Genomic DNA, 23,233 nt, shown 5'->3' on the forward strand with positions numbered 1-23,233 from the left:
AATAGTGTATATTAAGGTATCTTTATATGGCAGAAATTGAGTTATTTACTACCTGGGAAATACTTACGGACGAACGGATTAGAAAACTGTTTTTTATATACCTGTACTTACGGCACGGTGTCTTGAAGCAGAAATCTCTACATGACAAATTCTTTTAACGGTTATCAAAATATTGCTATAGAATACCTAGTATATACGTTCGCATTAAGTATGTTATTGAAGCATCAAAAAAATCTAAAAATAAATGTAACCACCCATATCTCAAAAATATTTCAATAAAGGTATTGCTTTTACGTCTAAAAATACTGAATGCAATAATATTTACGATATATTAAATACTGGATATACCGAATCAGAAAAACGAAGAAATACTTGAACATTAAGTAGGTGACGCAGTAATGAGTGTAGTAGGCTGACTATTGCATAACCGCGACCAGACATCTCATTCCTTTCACTTTCGTCGGCCAGAACCCAAACTCAGCAGCCGGATGTAGAGACCCATGGACATATCATATTGCAGACCTACTTTATATAAAATAGTGGGAGATATGGTTAATGAAACCGTAGAGCAACGCCCTGTAAATCACTTTGATAAATTGACGAACCTAAAATAAATATAGAGTAAACTCTATAGTCCAATGTAGAGAAATCTCTATACATATGTTTCACACCAATCAACAGATACCAAATGAAATTGGTTTAAATAACACTTATTAAAATTCAATTTGAATGTGCCTACCACTGATCACTGCCACTCTAGACTACAGTTATATAATACTTAGTATGGCGTGTAATATGCTTTTATCTCTCTCACAAAATGTTTAGCTTCAAAAGCCTATAATCGGATTGCCTTTCAGATAAGACCATCTCAAAAAAATAGAACAGGACCTCTTTGAATAATCTAAATCAAATCTCGATTCTATAAATTGATATTACGTTGGATCCGGTCGCTGTTTAGGCGACGTTTATAGGTTTTAGCATGATATTAACAACCTGTTCGTAATTATGTATGAATGTGTTATAGTTACATAATTATCATAAGTAACAACAATAAATCAGTCAACAGGGAAGTGGGTACAGATTCGTTGATTAATATCTATAAATACAAAAGAATTCTCTTGTATCACTATTTGTGTGCCTCTTCATTAAGGACACTTATGTAATTTCATTTCGATGTTTCGATTTTATTTTCAGTTTAAAGTTAGTGTTACACTAAAAGCAGGTCATATGAGTGTAGGTCTACGAAGACGCGCCCCTCCCCCTACTGGGGTGTTGCGGAGTAAGGGTACTGACCCATGCACTTTCCCTGACGCATATCGTTGTATGCATGTACATTGTACACTCATGCTGCTCAGGCGCACTGCAAGAGATTAAGGAAAGTAGTGGAATGCGCCTTCGTGGATGAAATTGTGAATAATTGATATTTTGTGTTAGATTAGATTTTTTTTAATATTATGAATATTATGTTATAAAGTGCGAACAGAAAGAGATTTTTATAGGAAAATAGTGTTTCCAGATAGAAGTCCCGTTTTATATTGTTCCGGGATAAAAAGTAGTATCTAGCTCTCTAGAGTAATTTAGCTTTCCATTAGTTAAAGAATTGTCATAATTAGTTCAATACTTTTCTAGATTAGCCCCTACTAACAAACAAACACACAGACTTCCTCTTTATAATATTAGTATAAATATGAACATATATGTAATATTGTGGTAGGTATTCCTGGTTTTACAATTTTCATGTAAATGTTAATAATTTTCGAATGTATCAAATATTGTGAAAAATATTTATTATAGTATTTTATTATATCACTGTAGCGAATAGTTTGGATAAAAGCTGTCCACAATGTTAAAATTGAAGAGATATTTAGTGGTACCTAAGTAATAAAATTAGACTCAGTTCATGTAAAAAAATATATTTAAAAAAGTTACAAACAAATAGCACACGTTCACATTACATATATAATTATTTAACACGTCGTACTTTTATTGAATCAATGATTTCATTTCTGAAGACAAAAGTAATATTTGCTACAAAATACACTATTTAAATAAATACCAACTGTGTTTAATTATGTTTAATGCGATCTGATTTTCAAAAGATTTATTTTTTTCACAATTACCTCTATTGTATTGAGGCAATTGGATTCCCTAATTCTATTCTAATTTAAATTGAAGTTATAATTTAAGGCAGCGTGTCCAATAGCGGTCCATGGTGTTGTATCGGTGCAAATTCACTCCGGTCAAACTGTGAGCTTCGTCGGGGTATGACTGTTTAACAAATTAAATTTATATTATGGATCATGCTTATACAATCTTTAATCAGGTTGGTTTACAAAATATTTAGCCTTTCTTTCTTTGATGGACATCGTTGGAAAATCTTGAAATAATGCGAGAAGAACGAAAGAAGCCGCCCAGGGAACAAAGGCCGTCTTGGCTGGCTGTAACCACGCTAATATGTTGGTGGTAGGTTATATTTTATATCCGCCTGGATAGCGATTACTGTACACAAGGTGATAAAACTCGCCATAGTGGCCCACGTGTGACGTGTTCCGGGATCAGCCTGTGTATATCCGGTTCCGGTAGACCAGCATAATTGTGTCGATTTCAGTAGGGTGTAGGTCATGTGATTGTAAATGATAAAGCCATGCTATTGCAAAACCTGTTGGCTTCAGTAATTGAGCAGGCTCTAGCGGTCTTCTGAGATGACTCTTCAGTCTTATAGAAACCGACATTAGTGGTTTGTTACGTCTCCCATAGTAAGTGAAAAACCGGGAGCTCAAATAATGCCACCCATCCCTTATTTCCTCCGTTAGAAGCCGGAGGCGGTTTCTTCTCTTGAAATTTTAGTTTTTTATTGGCGGAGATTACTTAATCATGGAGAATAATAGAGATCATCTGATCACCACGCTTGTTACCAGCCTATGTAATAAAAATAAAACGTTTAATAACAAACCATTTGTTCAAAAGGTATGTTGCGTTCCGTCAACGCTGTGATCAGCTTGGCCGCGTTTTGATAGTGCACGTTGTCATCAGCATTGCCATGCATCAGGTAGAAGTCTTTGCCTCTCAGCTTGTCCACTAACAACGTGACGTCACCAGCTTGGTACCCAGATAGGTTATCTTCTTCCGTAGGCAAGCCCATATAACGTTCAGTGTACATTGTGTCTAATAAAACAAACAAACAAAATATTAATATAATGGTGTCATATTGTTTTTTTTTTAATGCACCCAGACGCCAACTTTTACAGCTTTATTGCGCGTGTTGGCGATCAAGCAATAATAAGACGTTAGAAAAAATATAAAAGAATAAAAATATTGTGTTTTAAAGGCGCCGGAGTGGACCGTTTCTATGCTGTGAAGTAAATACTACTAAATAGAAAAGTGTAAAACAGAGAAAGCGATCTTGCGGCCCATACAGACATAGGAAATATCTGCACATAAAACAATAACAGAGCTATAATAAAAGAAACAGGTATTGGCCACAAAAAAAGTTTTTTTTTACAGAATGTTATAGAGATGTAAAAGAAACTGAATAGGCTTACACGTATAGGCGAAAAACGTGGATTAGAATAATAATTATTAGATATAGCAATTTAACAGTAAAGTATGGTAAAGGAAATCTACTAGTCCTTCCCAATAAATTAAAAAAATATTTCGATTATGCCAGTTTTTCACCCAATCCCAGTTTACCGATAAACCCTAGTCCATTCTCTATGTAATGTTGGTTAACATTAAAATGATGTCACATAAAAAGCCGTTATCATTACAAAGCGGTGCAGCAAAAACTGTTGTCAAGCCACCCGCATATATTTACGCCTCAAAAGGTATTTATGTTAAACAGTTAAATTGTGATTTTTCAACACCCACATAAAACGTGAATGCCATTATATTTAGAAACAACAGAATACGTTCCAATTTACAAAAAAAATTATAGACGACACATTCCTCAGATAATATTATTTAGTGTTCTGTGATATTGCTACCGACTTTTTGTGTATTGCAATTAAGCTTCTGTATAATATGTATATAAAAATACTTAAGTAACTGGTGGTAGTATATTTTTTATATCCGACCGGATAGCGACCGAACAAGATGTTAAAACCCGCCATAGTGGCCTTCGTAAGTGTGTCGCGTTCCGGAATCAGCCTGTGTATATCCGGTTCCAATAGGCCGGCATAATTGTGTCGACTGCCCTGAGGTGCCGCTATCAATCGCTTTTTATAATCTATCTCAAAAATGGATCACGCAGAAGAAAGTTCTTTCCACATGCTTACAAATGAGTTCCATTGATTGATCATACTCGGAATCGGATTGAAGATTAAGGTAGGGATCGTTTATTGGAAACGGCTGTAAATACTCACTATAGTAGAGCCAAGAGGTGACAGGCGCTCCGGAGACTCCGCACGTGAAGAGCTTTTCATCATCGTGCGCAAGAGTCAGCAGCGTTGCATAACCACCGTAGCTGTGGCCCCAGATACCGACCCTCTCAGGGTCTATGAACTTGTACCGGTTTAGTACTTCCCTAAAAAATATTTTGTACTAATAGAATTACTAAATAGGGATATCCCGGGCAAACACGTGACTTGGTTTTGTGTACAACCATCTGTATATACTATTTAGAAATCTGCATAATTGTCGAATTTATTAAAATTAGTTGTTGCTCAAGTTGAAATTCGATGGTCGAATTTAATACATATTTATAACACATTAATTATCTTTTTATTTTTCTGCACTCTTCTATATGAACTTGAATTATGCCAAGTCTCACATGCCTCCGTGCGAACAATGAATTTAAAAAGGGGCTCCAAGCATTTTTCTTCGCGTATTTAATACATAGATTACTTACGTGAAAATTTCTCATAAAGTATGTTTATTATCTAATATACTTACAATCAGAAATCAAAAAGGTACGTTGGTATGTTTTATTTTTGGCTCCAACTTATCGTAACATAAAAAGAAACTATTTACCATCTCATAGGAATAAGAACCTCTTTAATATTTTAATGTTCCGTATTTCGTCCAGCTGTTCACTGGACTTTCAGTTTCTCATTTGAAACTTGGTAATAATTGCTGTATTGGAGGTTAAGTTTACGGCGCTAATAATAAACTAAGGGCAATAATGAATAAACTTTTTACTCTATAAATATGGTTTGCAAATTAGCAATCACAGTAATGCAAAGGTTTCTCACAATAACAAATTCTTAGCGATAGAGCAACCTCGTCATCAATCAAATGAATGACAGTTTGATGAATTTATATATATATATATATATAGTATTGTAGTAATATAGTAGGTATTGTATTATACTGATTTTACGAGATAGAGCGGCATTCAAAATATGCACCTAGTACCTACCAACAAGTTACCTTATTGCATAACAGATTTTCAAGTCTCATCGCAAACACTGCATTGCATAAGGTTCACTGACCAGGGAACACAGGTCACACGTAATAATAAAAGATCGAGAACATTATATTTAGATGCAAATAGAAACGAATCTCATTGCCTCATATTATTGACCTCGGAAGTGTTTTAATGAATTGGTGATTTAATCTGTGATGTTGCACTTTCGCGCCAAAACGTGTTTCGTTTATATTCTTGTGCCAGTTTATTGGTTTTATTTACCTGGCAATATTGGCATATTTTTATAACCGCGTGTTTTTATTGCTTAATAATACTGACATAATGTATGAAGTAACGTGATATAAATCTCAATGGGTACATTTGTTTGCACTCAATACTTTGTGTTGGTGATATTGTTAGTCTGGTGTTGTATCAGGATGTCGTATTTAAGGTCAATGCTACGTTTGATTGTCGTGTAGGTGTGCGCTTGAGAGTTGGTTATTGCTTTATTTACAGCCTCTAGACGGACTTGTTTTTTTGTAATGAAATTGCCGTGTCCTGCGTTATAAAATGTATAATGAATTGAAACAACAAAGTTAGGTAGCTATTGAGAATTTAGGACCAACTAAATTACATATTGTAATAAAATTTGACGATTGCAAATTACAATCGTTGAATTCGTAGAATATATCACAACATCGTGATATACTTATATTTTCCGGACTTGAGGAAAATAAAAAAAAACTATAAGGCACTGTTAAACTCTACAAAAAAACATTTTTTTTTGTTTTAAATAAAATATGTGTGCTATATAAACCTACAAGACAAGCGACAGTACTAGAATAATATATTGTGTTTAAGAATATGGTATAAAATAAAATATTTATCGAATGGTGCCTATATTTGAATTTTTATTTTTCTGTTACCTATTTTCCAAGCTACTGTCCGAAACTGTCTCCTCCCATACATAAAAATAATGATAAACACCGACGTCCGTACTGATTCAATATATTATGTTGCGTCAATAATCTTAAATCGGATTAGTGCAATAAAAGTTTACTTTTTGGCGTACAAAGTGTGAAGCAATAAAATAGCTTTATAGCTACAATTATTATGGCGTCAGATACTTGAGTTTTAAAAAATAACCATCTTATTACCTTAATATTACGGAATGGTCCTCAATTTCCACAGTGCCAAGAGCATTGTTGAGGGAATATAGAATCTCCTGTCCCTTGAGACCCGAGCCCCGTCCATCAGCCAATAAGTAGATAATGTTTCGGCTCGTGGCCAGGTACGAGTGATAACCTTTAGAAACGTATGAAGATATAGTCCCATTTACTATAGTAATTTCACTTTATCCATAAGTTATGGGTGTCAAATAAATATTATAGTAGGTTCAAAAATAAGGTTCCGTATATGATATATTACTTTATATGTATACTAATAATGTATAGTATTGGCTAAATACATAATATTTGGATGTATTAGGAACACAATTAATTCTCCACTTCGTAATTTTGTCACCTTTCAATTTTCATTTAGAGCTCAGGAAATGAAATAAAATTCCAACAACTTACAATTATTAGATAATTTAAACATTTCAAAACGTACGTACCAACAGTGAACTGATCATAAACAGTGTTAGTATTAGGTCCGGAGTACACGTAAAACACCACGGGGTACTTGGTAGTGGTGTCGTTGACGTCCAGGCCTGGAGGCAGGTGCAGGCGCACGGGCGCCGGGAAGCCGTTCTGCAGCGGTACTGTCGTGATGATGCTGCCTGGACGGATCTTGTTCACCAATCGCTGACGGACTATGTTGTTGTCTTCCCAGAGGAATAGAGTTTGACGGGTCTGTTTGAAAATTGGTTTAAGTTATTGATGGTAAGTTTGAACATTGGATACCCTGGGGCCGTTTCGTATGCGACAAAGAAGGCCACCGCGAGTTGTGGTTGGTATGCTGGTGTAGGGTATACTTTACACCAGCAGATGTATACATATGGTTAAGGTCTCGGCCCACGGCTTGATCGGATTATGCTGTACTACCGAAATTGGGCCGTAAGGCCGTAAAACCAACATAATCGTTCCACTCACCCCCCAGTGGTAGTGAAAAAAGAAATGTTTGAAGGTACAATTGACGATTTAAGTACAGGGAAGACTGTTCGATGATCTCCTTGTATTTTTCTTAGGATTGACTTTCAAAAAGGGGTAACAATAAATTATATAAGTTTTCACTGTGAAAAGAATGTTACACCCTGCTCGGAGTGGAGGAGGCCGGAAATTCAAGAGACATTTACTATGGTCTAATTAGCACGACTAATAAATCCACTCACCCTAGGGTTAATAATGAATGTAGCCGAAGGCTCATTGGGGGAGGAGCAGGTGATGGTGAGGTAGGAGCCGTCGCGGCTGGCGGTGGCGGTGGCCCAGGTGCAGGGGCCTCCGTCGGGCAGCACCAGGTTGCAGCTCAGACAGCCCCTGGTGGCGCCCGACACGTGCACTTCAGACTGCCACGGCGCGTCCGTCACCGTGCGGGTGTAATAGCTGTGGAGTATTAATCTTTCAGTCAGGTATTTTTAACCTAGCTTTGTAACTTACTGGTTGATATTTGTAAACGCCCACATAGGGAGCATTGAGCCAACTGATGAGAAGTAATGACCACTAGACTTAAAAACAATTGTTAAAAATAGTATTACCAAAAAATTAAACCGCCTTCAAAAACTACTCAAAACCAAAAAATAATTTCACATAACAGATATATACTGGATACCAATTTTGGAGTTGGTGCCTAATAAAAACGCCGAAGAGAGGCACGATGACAGATTTTGCGACACTGTGGTAAACATAGTATTAGGAAACATAAATGAACTATACTCATTCTAAACTTTAGAGTATGCAACTATTTTAGCTCGAAACAAAATCTCATCTACACTCAAACTAGATACACCATTGTACTGGCGTGTACCTCTCACCATTACGGCAGGCACTATAGATAATTGCCAGTAGCGTTTAAATGTATACTGCACCCGTAATTGAACAGATTGTTTGGTACCAAAACATATCAAAACCCCAGTATCTTTATAAAATTATCTTTTCCGCTCTTTGATTAAATTTATAATCCTTACTAGGAGAGATTCTCTTCATCCAGTCCAACGTAATTGTTAACAGTGAAGGCTCCAGGAGTAATGGAACTAGAGATGATCTGACCGTCGAGTCTCATACTGACGTAAAGATGCTGCCAGATGTTACCGTCAGCCTGCTCCAAAGACCAGCGGGTTGATACATAAAAGTCGCCATTTTTGCTGAAGCGTGGCAATGCGATTGGTACCCAACCGTTGGGCTGTTGGCGGTGCTCTTCCTAAAATAATAATTTGTAATATTAATGACAACGTTAAGTAAATAAATCTGCTAAAATATAGAAGTTGTAGCAGATATTCGGGTGTTAGTTCCTATTTCTTAAAAAATTACGACTGATGATATCACTGCAGCATTTGCTTAATGATATTATTAACAATTATATTGAAGCAGATAATATATCTATTAATTACATAATTTACGGCGTATATTCCAGTTACATACATAATACATTTTCAGTTGATTTTAGAATAATCATACACACACTTATTCCCGAAGGGGTAGGCAAAAGCGCAACTGACGTATATATACGCAATCATATAGGAATACAACTACGCCAACGAGGTTGAAGAATAATTCATAATTTTTAAGTACCAAAACTGAATACAATAGACTGAATAAAAAGTTTGAAGGTGCTAAATAAATTGTTCTCTGCATGTAGTCTTTATAAATTAGTGAGTTCAGTACGAATAAAAATAGAATTTAAACCTTACCTCACAACGCATAGTGACTACATTGCAAATCTGCAGCACGGTGTAATTCTGACGTCTGTTGAGCCAGTGCATGGCGATTTCGTTGTCTGTGGGCCACGTGACGCCTCCGAGGATGTGATCCGTGGAAACAGAAACAGGAGGCTCCATAGTGATGAATGACACGACATTTGTTTGAACTAGAGCACGTAGGTTTACCACGCGGAGAACGACTGTTGGATTGGTGCGCCCAACCTTAATAACAGAGACAGTTAATAATATCAACGTGGCAATAAATAGCGGTGATAGCCTAATTGGGAGTGAAACGAACTGCCGAGATGAATGTCTGCAGGTTCAAATCCTAAGGGTTCGCAATTTTAAGTTTTCTAAAGTTATGTATATATGATGAATTTTCGCTTGTTTTAACGGTGAAGGAAACTCATCGCAATGAAAATTAGGACATTGAAAACTTTTCGGAATTAATAATGTAATTTGAGTTAAAATAATATAAAAATTGTAGAGAGAGACGACAAGATGAAAGCAAAAAGCGTATAAAGATACGCTAGCGAAAACATTTAGAGTTCTCTTACTAACCTTGGGATATTTAAGATTAACAAGCTCAGGGTAAACATCGTCAGGGTTACTTTTGTCCACATAGTAGTAGTACGAATAAGTTTCAACTTCTGTGTCGTTGAAAGTGGCGAATGCTAGATAGGATCCTTCCGTAGAGAACCACGTCGCTTGTCCGGTCCCCATAACGTCCTCTGTAATACACACATACATCACGCCTTTATCCCCGAAGTGACAGACAATCGTGCAACCAAGGCATCCGCTGTTCACCTGTGTGTACCTTCCCATGATATGATAGGGGGGGGGGGGGGGGGGAGCCGGTCACCATATAAATTTCGGGCTAATATTGAGTAGTAAAACAAACTATAACAATCATAATTCATAATAACCACCAGTAAAATCTGGATGCAGACCGTTTCTATCAGCTTGGTTAGGAACTCTTTAGGGGAGGCTTATACTGACTTGTTTGATGTACTTCTAAAGGATGAAGACCAAGGTGTAAATCCACGAAACATATTAGGATCAAACTAAACACAAAAATAAGTATGGATACGGACTTTAAACCTTCTTTGTTCAAAACTAAGTAACGGTGCATCTGATTTAAGTGGAGTAGGGCCCATATAGTGTCGACTGATGAGATAAAGGAGAGATGAAGCCCTGTTGGAAACTCTTCAAAAATATTACACAATTTTATTATCACCTTCATACACCCAGTCCGTGTGACCGTTGTATACCACGCCAGGAATACCGTCAGTCGTCAATTGAATAGCATTTGTGGTATTTTCTGGTAAGTAATACAAATTGTTGTCCATCACATACGCTAGAGAATGGCCACCGCCAAATATGCACAACTGGAGACGGTTGTTCCCGGCGATGTAGTTCACAGCACTGTAATGAAGTTAGCGAATTATTTTGTTTATTTTAACAAATATCTTATAGTTATATCTTATAGTTAAGTGACTCTACCAGTTTTAACTTATTTATTGTACAGTACTCGATAGTAATAATACAACGAAAGCGACATAAAAGTTACTCGGCAGTGAGTTTCATATATTATATGCTTTAGAACGACAAAGAGGAATCTTGGAATTAGCTTCTTAGAGCATCGCTCTCACTCACACCTTTATAACGGTTTCTCGCTAACTTACCAATGCTCTTTTTTCGTCGATGAATATTATTTACTAACGAGAACTGTAGTATTATGATAGGTTTGTTATTTACTAGCTTTTACCCGCGGCTTCCCCCGCGTGACAACATTTTACCGGTATAAATATATTCCCGTTATAAAAAATAACTTATAGCACTAACTAGTAATGTAGCTTCCTAAATTGGTTAAGTAGTTCCAGAAATGAGCCCCTATAAACAAACAAAGTTAGAAACTTTTCCTCTTTATAATATAGGTTTATTATTTATTTGTATAAAAGGTATAATAGTCCATTGTACTCATTTTCTACTTCATTAATTTTGCAAGGATTTTAGGACAAAATTTCAATTATGAGATTTTACTTATTGTGTGGAACCATCTTAGGGCAAAACATTCACTATTCGTTTTTTCGTTGTATTATATTATATGGGTTTTATATTGTTTAAATCCATTCTCATTCCACAAAAAATCCTAAACAATAATAATTTGACTTTACTAAAGCTTTAGCATAATGATTTTAGGAGTTAGGTATTCCAGGTAAATACTTACCGTGTCTCGATATTATATAGAGCGTATCTAGCTGTTGTTGAGTGTCGATAAACCTAATAATGAGACCATAAATTAATATTTATCACATACAAAAAGAAATAGAAACAAATGAGGAAAATACTTTCATGTAGGCAAGCCGCTAATTATAACAAAGCTATAAATGTATAACTATTTGAATCGCTCTGCTATGAATTGCGGCCACGGCGGTCAATATCAAGGGAGATCAGCGAAATACACAGGAGATACTATGGTGCGCATATGTGAGCGCAATAAACAGGTACACTCTCTGTTCTTTTATTCTCATAGTCCCGTGAGACGGCAATCCGACATGATAGGAGGGATCAGGCGCAGGACCAACGGCTTTACGTGCTTTCCGAGGCACGGGGGCATCACACCGCTAACTTTCTGACTCCGAGGTGCGTCGGAGTCATTTTTTAAATGGAAAAATCCAGTCACATAAATTTTTGGCGATCCGGGATTTAATCTCTGGCCCTCAGCGCGGTAGTCGTATTTCTATCACGCACGCATCAACGCATTATGAACTACGACACCAAGGCATTCAAATTAAAACAATGTATTTTATGCCATCAATCCTTTAATAAGTAATTAAAATTGTAGGCATGCAAGCCAAGCGCAATAACACATGCCTATTAATTGTGATACCTATAAATCGATAACCTGATTATAATAAAATAAAATAAGTGAAATACGTAATCATGTTTTTACCCTATCTATTATATTTTATTTATGTATCTTGGAATGACATTTGTATATCACTGTATCAAAGCATAATCAGAAATCGATCATTTTTATTAGATTAAAATTTTCATATACATTTACGCCTTTTATTCCCGAAGGGGTAGGCAGGGGCGTAGCGTGTGCACTCACTCTCCGCCATGTGTATTCCATCCCATTTTATGATAGGAGCGAACACATTAATTGTGATACCTATAAATCGATTGGGCATAAATTTCAAACTCCAGGCTGGCACTGAGTAGAAAAACCCAATACCATTTCGCCCGACCCAGGAATCGAACCCGAGACCTCAGCACTGCAGTCGTATTGTAATACGAGGCAGTCCGGTTTTCATATAGAAAACCTACGGCTTGTTGGACTCATTAATCCACCATGAACTCATCATATTATACCATCATAGTACCGTTAAAGTAAAGTAATTATCGCAACTAGATACTTTTAATATTATATTATGTAAAAAATTATAGGTACGTATTCAGGCCTGGTATGCTTTCGCTTATCGACTAAAGTTTTATGGTTAAAGTGATAAGTTTTTATTATGGGCAATAAGTATAATTCAAAATATCGCAGTCTACGAAGTGTTAGAAAGATATGAACAAGGAATTATGTTACTAATAATTATTATTGCGCCCAAATACACTTCAAATATAATATAAAATAGGTACCTGCTCTACTTGACTAGGTGCTAAAATGTAACTTCTGTCTGCTGATAAAATAGGGCGGGTAGTATTCAGGAAAGCCTGCAATAGAAATATTAAGATTATTTTCCATACGAAATATAAGTAATTAACATATCCGTCAGATTTTTTTAATAAATTTGGGTAGAGTATTGATATGTAGGTTCATATAGGAAATTCTAAATTCAGGCTTCGAAGATAATACACATCGTATTATTGGTTGGTGAATACAAAATGTAATCGGTAAAAAAAAACATTTTTAACATAAAATTAAACCGCCTTCAAAAACCACTAAAAACCATAAAATAATTTAACATTACCTATGTACTGGTTACCAATTTTGGAGTCGGTGCTTAATAACAATCAAACATTGATTTCGTACATTTGTTCATGTACATATAGCTTAACTAGCTATTTTAATGACTAATGTTTCATACAGTCGTATTAAGAACCTCCTCCATTTTTTGAAGTCGGTTAATAAAAATACTAGTTTAATACTTAACATAAGATCACCCTCGACGAGCACAGTAGAATTCAAAGTGGTGACGTCAAACATGTGGATGCCAGCCTCACCAGCTTTTGTGAATGTCAGCTCCGTATCTGTACGTACATGAATATTTTAAAGCTGATATTTAGGGTATGTGATCCCCATTTTAAGCCAAAGACGCTACCAGCCGTAAAAGTAATCCACACTGTTTCTTCGACTTGTGTGAAAAGGTGTATTAAACCCAGAATAATACACCTTTTCACACAAGTCGAAGATAGAAGCAGAATAATAGAATTCAAAGTGGTGACGTCAAACATGCGGATGCCAGCCTCACCAGCTTTTGTGAATGTCAGCTCCGTATCTGTACGTACATGAATATTTTAAAGCTGATATTTAGGGTATGTGATCCCCATTTTAAGCCAAAGAGGCTACCAGCCGTAAAAGTAATCCAAACTGTTTCTTCGACTTGTGTGAAAAGGTGTATTAAACCCACCCCGACTCTGAAGCATTACTTGTAAAACTTGCTAACAAAACGTTCGTTTTACACCTGTTCAGGTTTACTTGAAACTACAAATAGATTTTTTTTAATATAATGTTTTCTAACATGTATGTTTGTACTGGAAGATTTTACATACTTCCTAAAAATCAAAATTACTGATTGAACCCTCAAATTAACTGGATACATTCTTGTTACCTAGGGTTTGGACCGAGGCGTCAGTGGCCTCTTCAACCGACAAGCTGTGGGGCTTCAGGCTAAACCAAAAAATAAGCTATCCGATTACAAAACAAAGCACGTACGTAACGTGCTTTGTTATTAACTATATGGCCTTGTAAAAAAAAACATCACAAGGTAGGGACCTAGGGGAAAGGAGAGACCCGGGGCGGTTAACCCGTTTGGCTTTCCCTAAGGCAGCTACTAGTTCTAATGGACGATTACAAAATCTTCTGAAAACGTGTCTTATTTGCCCCTACCACACCGCTTTTTTTGTTACAAACCTGAAATCCATGTGCCATTGAAGCCTCGCTGTGTGAACTGTCCAGAAATGAACTCCTGGAGCGTGAAAGGAGTTTGTTGCTGCGCCGCCGCTACCGCCACCACCGCTGCCAGCGTGTACCACCACGACACCCTCGCCTTCGCAATACGTTTTTAAATTGTATACCTTAGCTGCATTCATTTTGGGAAGTCATTCCGTTTTTGTATGTAATGTGTACTAAATTACGCATATTGAGTGAAAATAGATGAGTTGAAAATCAATTGTTCTATATTTCGAAGATTGAATCTTGACCGTGGGTAACTTGATGAAATAGTCGAAGGTAACGTATACCTAAGGTAGTGGGTAGTCTTAACAAGGAAGACGTGCATAGCTACCTATAGGTGTACTTGTGTGCATGTGCTAAATGTATGCAAACTTTTTTTTAAATACTTAAATTAAATTGTACACCTCGGTAAGTAAAAGCATGTCATGTAAATTCCAACAGTGCTAATGTAAAATTCGATTGACTTAAGTACTACATATTTTAAAATATCTAAAGTACTCCATGTGCTAAGGATACAGTGTAATAACTTCAGATGGACTTATAGATATAATTTATTTTATCAATACTTATTGATATAGGTGCAATTAATAAAGCTTAGGATAACGCGCGTGCCCAAATATTTATGTGGAATATTTATTTATATCATCATATTTTTAATACCGCATAAAAACTATCTCTGCATTAATTAACTAATAGTTTAATGTCTTTGATATCAATGCATTTTTATAAATTTATTAAACGAATATTACTTACCATGTTAACAATTCCTTATATTTGGTGGCACAAATAAGAAGCGGCTGGCGAAGATAATCCGCCAACGCGACTGAACTTTACTATCTAAAAACATTATTACTCTTATCCCTAGATAAAAGTATATCAGGTGATAAAGATAATTGACCAAGTTTTCTTGTTGCTTTATAATAATAACAGGTCGATAATGTAAATTCTCTTATGATTGAAATTTATGCGATCTTTTGATAATGAGGAATACACGTAGATACGACGCGATCGTACCTAATATGTGATTATCAGATATGAAGTACACGCGCCAAATACCTAATTATATTAGTAAAGAATCAACAGGTTTAACATAATAAGACAGACAAGATAACTATACAATTGAGCAATACCTTTTCAAAATTTACCTTTCTGGTCACTGCCTAATTTAATGTTCCTTTTCTGCTCTTTTGTAGAGTAGACATTCACAGCGTATGGGTTGCAACTTGCATGCAGTACCGACTTTAGAGGGCACGAAAATCCGGGCTGAGGTTTTAAGAACGCGAAACAGACTCTAAAATATAAAAGAAGAAGAAGAAAAAGACTTTCATGGACCCAACATGTCAACTAACTAGGGCTTCCAATCCCGTTTTACCGAGATACTGGCATTCCAGAATCCCACATTATATTCCAGTCCCGCGTGTCACCGGATTACTATTGCGGGATCCCTCGGGATTTACGGGACAAATTTGGAATCTAGCAGAAGGCATGTTAAGGTTTCTTCATAAGAATTTGTGAAGAATACATAATCTTAATTAGTATTGTAAACATTCAGTTGAAAATGTTTTTGTTTTCTTTTCCAATAGCATCATGTATGTCAGTTGTTTATTTTTTTCTATACCTACCTGATATCTATGTGTTTTTTTGCACGGGCACGGCAGTGACTACTGCACCCGTGGTAAGTGAAGGACGCTTCATACAGTGTGTTTATGGACTGATGAGAGATGATTATCTCTCGCCAGACCGGCCTGTTTAAAAGCCGATATACACAAATTGATCCCAACTACGACACATTTCCGTAAGCCTCTATAGCAGATTTTAAACTGCAACTTGATTGATAGGTGCTTGCCAATAGTAGAACTGATATAAAAGTGGATCTCGATTCTTGAATTTTTCAGAATTAGATTTTAGATTGGAAGGCATACAAAACCGTACAGTACTCAAAAAGTGAGGGCGCGAAAGTCTCAGTACTCAAAAAGTCACCTAAAATTTTCTGTCGTCAGTATAAGTACTCTCCTCTCCTAAGGAGAGATTATCCCTTCATCGTAATTATTTTTATGTTTGTTCATACCGATGAACAGGATAAAAGATTACCGAATCTTTTATCCTGTGGACAGATTTAAATGGTTCTGTCTTTAGGACTAATTAGCTAAACAATGATCCTATTTTAATTTCATTGGTATAGGGTCTTCAAAAATGCAGAAGGTAACTCCTCAAAAACAAATAAAATTTTGACGATTCTTTTGGTATTTCGTTCAATATAGCTTCAAAATACTGGTACATTAAAAAAATGATTTTGACCTTGAAGACTCAAGAAGCAGCATGGACCTCTTCAAAATAAAATAAGATGGACTTGATTAATTTTAATTAGTTTCAGCCGTATAGGAATCTGTTCAATTACATTTGTTTTATAAGAAGCATAAAATAAAAACATTCTAACGAAAAAATTAATTTACTTGTTTTTAGTAAAAAATTTACCCCTATAGTTATTTTTTTGATTGTAGTGGTTTTTGAACTCTGGTATATTTTGTTATGTTTCGTAATAGTACATCACCTCAATATGATATTATGAATAACATTTATCATTTATGTATCGATTTCATTATGCAATATAGATATTGATTTTTTTTTAAATGTGTGTATTAAAAGAAAACTATTACTGTCAGGAAAATATTTATTGAACATCAAATTAATGGAATATTTCCGACAAACAATTAAACACGACGCAACGACTCAACTACATCTCGATATACTTTCACGCTATATTATGTCTATAACTGCAGGATTAATTTTCATATTTCACATTGTTCCACCTTCATAGGTCCGTCGATTTCCATCCAAGAGAATTAATGCGCATTGATATGCTGATTTGCAGGGTAATGTCCATTCTGGACAGCCATACATTTAATGAATATCGATACATGTCGTCTCCTTTCAACAGTCTAAGATACGGAAGTTGCTACGTTTATTTTCAACAATTATTATCGCCTCCGTATTACTGTAGTCAGCTCGCACATGATTTTTACTCCGTAGGATACAGTGCACGTTGCAGTTTCCAAAATACTGGCAAATACCAAGTCAAGTAAACGCAGACCGCAACACGTGTCCTCACGGCTCACAGCGGAGTCCCGCCTGTCCCGGCTCGCTTCGATCAAGCGACCGCGTTACTCCGACGACGAATTAAATCATAGGATTTCCTCCAAGCGTGCCTTTCTATAACATTGCGTATAAAATAAATTCTCATTTTCACATCCGCACAGCTCAATTCCTCTCATAATTATCTTGAATAAATTGCCATTGCCGTTAAACCTAAAGTATATGCTAACATTCAACATAAAACTAAATTAATTCCCTATATAACAAAATAATATGGTTGAGGAAGAGGCATACTACCTGAAAAAAAAGTCGACTTATCGACAAATATTAATTATGTGATAGTGTCAGTAATTTTATGTGGTGGTGTTTATTTTAGTTGTCCATGTGTATGAATTTATATGCATGTATGTGTAAATGTAAGTGTGAGTACGAATGTATGTGTGTGTATGTGCATGTGGGGTAATGTGGTGTATGTAGAATGTAGGACGGACCATGCTAGTGACGTCGATGCGGTCGGCGCTGCTCCTGCATCCGCCGCTCGTATTCAGCCATGTGCTGTCGCCGCTGTTCCTCCTTTATAGCTATCTAAAAAAATAACCACATTATCATAACAATTTTTTTTATAGCTTTATGAAACACAATCAACTTTTTACAAAATATACACTTACAGTTTCAGCTGAGAGCGGCAACCAATATATGCACGGTGTAGTTTTCGTCTTTCTAAATAGATCATCTAACAACTTAGCAGGTGCTTCTTCTTCCTTTTTCTTAAATTTCCTTGCTGTAATTATAATTGTTATTAACGTATTTCATATACTATGAAATAGTAATAATAATGTGTGTGTATGCTATGAAATATTACCCTGTTATATTTTAATTACGTTTTTACTAGCAAACCCATAAATCAATTCAAAAAACAATAACCTAGACATTATTATGGTCAGTAATAAATTTTTACCATATATGTGTATACACTTATACAAAAACATAATAGACAAGAGAAGGGAATCAGGATTTATTTTAATTTCAACTAATAATAAATCCTTACCTGGCTCAGGGCTTCTTTCCTGTGAGCGGTGACGTCTTTTCTCTGGCGGTCGTTCCTCACGCCGCACTTTTTCTCTTTCTTTTTCATTCTTTTCATTTTTGCCAACATCCCATTCGCGCATAGCTGCTTTTCGTTCCCACGGCTTCTCCTAGAAATAAATTAGTTTCGCTATAAAGTTTTTTAAAGGATATAATATTTTTCACATTGCTTATATATGTGAAAAACCCAATTGAATTAGAATTGCCAAGCCATAGCATATAATGATTATATTGGTAGCCTTATTATGTTATAAAAATCCTCACTATGTTGTAGTAAAACATAGAACAAAACTCTTCTACTGATAACAATTACTATAAAAAGCAAAATTAGCACCTCCAGTGCGGCTTTATTTTCCTATTCAGACTATATATATATACATAAAATGCATACATTCACATAGACTGGTAGAGACCAATTAAAAAATGAAAATAAATATGCTTCACTAATCTATATAATAAAATAAATCAAATTGTACTAACATTGACCACCTCCCCTCTCTCCCTCTTTTGGTCTTGCTCTCGAAGCCAGTCCTCTACCGTGCCAGGTATTGTCGATGTCTGAGCATTATCAGCATCTTCATTACTCTTGGCCTTGTCAAATGCATCTGGCGTAGAGAAATCCACTTGCAATGTTTTGGGATTTGAAACTGGCCATTTAACACCATGCAATGCATGCCTTGTTTCTACTGCTTGGCTGTAATATGATTAAAATTGATTAGTACATTACCTTATAATGCTAATTAATTTAAAACCAACATTTTGTTACATTTTTATTATTTCGTACTGTGCACTAGTAAAAAAAAAATATTCACTAAAACATTAAATGTTAAAATAGTGTTGAAAAAAAAAATGCTAATGCATCTTTAACCACAAGTAACACTAATCTTGGGCATTATAAAAACAAATATTTGACTCAACTACCAATTAATACATTATTGAATACAAATCAGTGTAAAAATAAAACTTACTCTTCAGTCTCATATTGAACAAAACATTTAGATTTGATCCTATCTATCCAAAATCCATTTTCCACAATCCTTCCCGTTCTTTGTAAAAGATTCTTCAGTTGAGGCAATGTAAATGGCCTCACCAAGTTAGTTATGTACAAAATAGAAGACTGTTTGTGCTTTGGTGGACTTGGAGGCCTAGCTAATATGCTATCATTGTCTTGTATTATGGATATTTTTCTATTTGCTGCCAAATGCGATTCTCTTGACTTTATATTTTCTTTATCCTTTTGGTCAGGTTCAATTTCTTTTCTGTTGTGATCAACACTTTCCGTGTTGTCAATAATAATTTTTGGCAGCACTGGTCGCTCAATTTTCTCTGGAACCTCTACCCTCCTGTGTTTCTTTTCTTCTATGACCTCATCAAATTCAACTGGTTTCACATCAGGTATAATTTCCTTTAACACATCAGTCGAGATTGTAATGGATTTTTGTGTTGTTAATTTTGTATGTCTTGAACCCCATCTACGCTTTCTATTCACAACTGTTGGTGCTGGACCATTCTGTGCAACATCTTCACAGACAGTTGGTGTGGTATCTAAATGTGGTGTTTCTGTACTGTTTTGTCTTTCAATTTCTAATGGTTGCTTGTGGACTTCTGATTTTTCGGTATCCTTATCATGCTCTGAATCTGTTGATGGTTTTCGCAGATCCCTTTCATCATTTTCATTCTCTACAACACCAGATTCATTATTATCTTTAGTCTTTTCTTTTTTTTCTGTTTCTTTTTCATTACTCACAGCTCGTTCCCTGGATATACTTACCCTTACCTGTTGATCCTCATCATGCTTCGGCTCCTCCATACTCTCTTGCTCTGACACTTTACTCATCTCAATGTCAGATGTTTCAATTTTGGAATCATCCGGATGTAACTCTATAATTTCTGATTCGTCATGTGATTCACTTTTGTCCACAGAAAAACCTTGAATGGAAGTTTGTATATCTGATTGACTTTCAGCTGCATTTTCAAACTTTTCATCCAAAATATTTTTATTTTCCATCAATTCATCCTTCTTTTCTGCTTCAGATACACTATTTTTTGAGTCACCGTGTTCCTCAATTGCAGTATCTTGCTTTTCAATCAAGTTACTTCCCTCTGTTTGGATTGGTTGTTCATCTAAATGCTTTTGTTTTTCCGACTCAACAACAGTGTCATCCTGCTTCTCAAATGTACTCTCCTGCTTTTCACCTAAATTGTCTTGGGTGTCAGTCACACTGCCTTCATTATCTGCAGTTGGTGCAGATGTTTGTTTTGAGGAATCAGCCATTTCCGATTTAGGTGAAGCTACAGTTGTATCAGCATCTGATCTACATTCTGTTTCAGTGACAGTATTGTTTTCTTCATTTGCCTGGCCACATTCTTCAGTAGCAGTATTCGATGTCTCTTCATTGGTAGTGGATATTGCTGATTCTGTGATCTGTGACTGGGCCTTATCACTTTGAGTAACCTCACTTTCATTTTCTTGAGCTTCTTTACTTTGTTGTGCCTCATTTTCGGCTTCTTGCTCTTCGCCATGGCTGTCCTGAGTTTTCTCCGATTCGTCCTTTGAATCATGATGCCCTCTTCTGGAGCGATGTTTGGTCTTCCTTTTCTCATCTACACCTTCACCACTAGTAGCATCACTTGAGCTAGTCGCCCGCGAATGTTTTCTCTTACTCCTCGGGGACCTATCTGCGCGCTCGGGTGTAGACGGTGGGCGAGTTAGACATATCTTTAATTTCTGTATTTCCCCACTGTCCGCAGATTCCGTCGCTTTAACACGCCAAACGTGATCCGGTGCTTCTTCCGGGCTATCCTCCTTTACAGGCGTTGACGGCGGCTTTATATCACTATCTACGACAACAGGTTCTTGCACCGGACTTGCTTCGTCAAGGGATTCATTTTCCGACGATGTAGATTGTTTCTTTCGTCTTGTTTTAGGACGTTTTACCTTCTCAATTTTCTTTTCCGGTGAAGTTTTTGATGTAGATTTCCTACTCGAGGAACGCTCACTCTTACGACGCATGATTTTCTGAAATTGAATAAAATCTATGCTATTTTTTGGTAAAAATTATACAATTAAGAAGCGGCTTAAAGAATATAATCCGCACACCGGCAAATCCTCAATTATATTTCGCGACAAATTGATATTTAATATAATTCACGTTTGGGAAACGCTAACAATCCACCATATTTGATATTTGTTAGAAGTGCTTGGTGTTGCTATAACCAAAAAATACGCAAAGTAAAAATTCCCCGTTAGTGCTTCCGGTTGAAACAAAATCGACTATATTTTATATTACAGCTAAATTGACAAATGCACAAACGCTATTATGAACTGATTTTCAATTTTATAAATATTTTTATTTCTTTTATAAATATTCTTCTCAAAATACAATGTATTTTAGAATATAACTACTTCATTATTTTAAATCAGACCCTAATTTGAGTTTTGTATCACATAGAACATTGGAAAACAATATATTCAAAAAGTTTGGGTATTTTTTTTATGCTACATGAATGCTGTATAATATTTTACTACATCAATATGAAAAATGCGAATAGCATAAAAATAAATACACGCTTTCCATATCATAAGAGATGCGCTATTTATTCTTTTTGTATATTGCATATTCAAAGACAATCGTAAGTAAACTCCAGTCATGCGTCGGAGCTGATTGTTGACACATTTTTTTCGTATAAGGCTGGGTAAAGAACAGAGTTCTGAATTCAGATTCAGAATACAGATGCTAGCTCTTAGTTTTAGCCAATGGTTATATATCAATTCTTTCACATGACATGTTATTATCAAAAATTTGTATATAAATATTTATATTCGTATGGATTACTTTTTTGTTTGATTATTTAATTGTTAGGGTATGGGTATATCTGTACTTTTATTTAATCATAAACGCATAAAATGTAAAATTTTATTGTAACCAGTTTTATCACGTCTTGTCAAATCGTCTTTCGTACAGAAGCTAAACCATCTACAAAATGTACAAAAAAGGGTTAAAAAAATCTTTTGAGTTAGGTTATTTAATTTAGACTTGACTAATTATATTAAATAATTTCATTAAAGGAGTTTTAAAGATCTACATATCAATTACTAGCTTTTCTCGCGGCTCCGCATGCGTGAAAAATGGGAAAATAAAATCAAAATCGATTTTGTAGTTCCTGAGTTCAACGCGTTTAAACATTCAAACTCTTCAACTTTATATATTAGTATTTTGCATGCGACTTCGTCTAGGTAAAATAGTGAGATTATAGTCTTACTATATATTTTTCTACGATAAAAAGTAGCCTATGGCTTTCCCAGGGTCTACAAATACCTCCATACCCAACTTCATCGAAATCTGGTAGTTTGTAAGCCTATCTCATTCAGACCAACAGACAGATGCGGCAGAGGACTTTATTTCATAATATATTTTTGAACTTAGGAATAATTCCGTCATACATAATTATTATGTAACTTTAACCGTTTACGCAGCGCATGTAACGGAAGCTCTCAATAGAAATAAATTTTCTCCGTCTGCAACATTTTTGCTTTTGCATGCTCATATTGACCACAGCTTGATGTTATATAGCCTCTAGCCTTCCTTAATAATTGGGCCATACAACACTAATATATTTAATAAGAAGCATTAGTTCCTGAGATTAGCGCGTTCAAACAAATCAA

General features: G+C 35.6%; 1 protein-coding gene across 1 annotated transcript; it reads right to left on the minus strand.

The window, feature by feature from the left end:
* Window positions 1-1,897: 1,897 nt before the first annotated feature.
* Window positions 1,898-21,761, minus strand: LOC115449424 (apoptotic chromatin condensation inducer in the nucleus). Its single transcript, XM_037441681.1, has 20 exons — window positions 19,536-21,761; window positions 19,048-19,261; window positions 18,530-18,677; window positions 18,150-18,262; window positions 17,985-18,066; window positions 17,747-17,774; window positions 14,347-14,477; window positions 13,366-13,463; window positions 12,852-12,926; window positions 11,431-11,483; window positions 10,438-10,625; window positions 9,762-9,931; window positions 9,192-9,422; window positions 8,469-8,701; window positions 7,677-7,887; window positions 6,960-7,197; window positions 6,502-6,649; window positions 4,362-4,522; window positions 2,954-3,165; window positions 1,898-2,268 (listed from the first exon to the last, which is right to left on the minus strand). Exons 1-20 carry the CDS (start codon window positions 21,578-21,580, stop codon window positions 2,176-2,178), a joined length of 4,872 nt encoding a protein of 1,623 aa, XP_037297578.1. The 5' UTR covers window positions 21,581-21,761; the 3' UTR covers window positions 1,898-2,175.
* Window positions 21,762-23,233: the final 1,472 nt, after the last annotated feature.

This window comes from Manduca sexta, chromosome 23, assembly GCF_014839805.1.
Source record: "Manduca sexta isolate Smith_Timp_Sample1 chromosome 23, JHU_Msex_v1.0, whole genome shotgun sequence".
NCBI classification, from domain to species: domain Eukaryota; kingdom Metazoa; phylum Arthropoda; class Insecta; order Lepidoptera; family Sphingidae; genus Manduca; species Manduca sexta.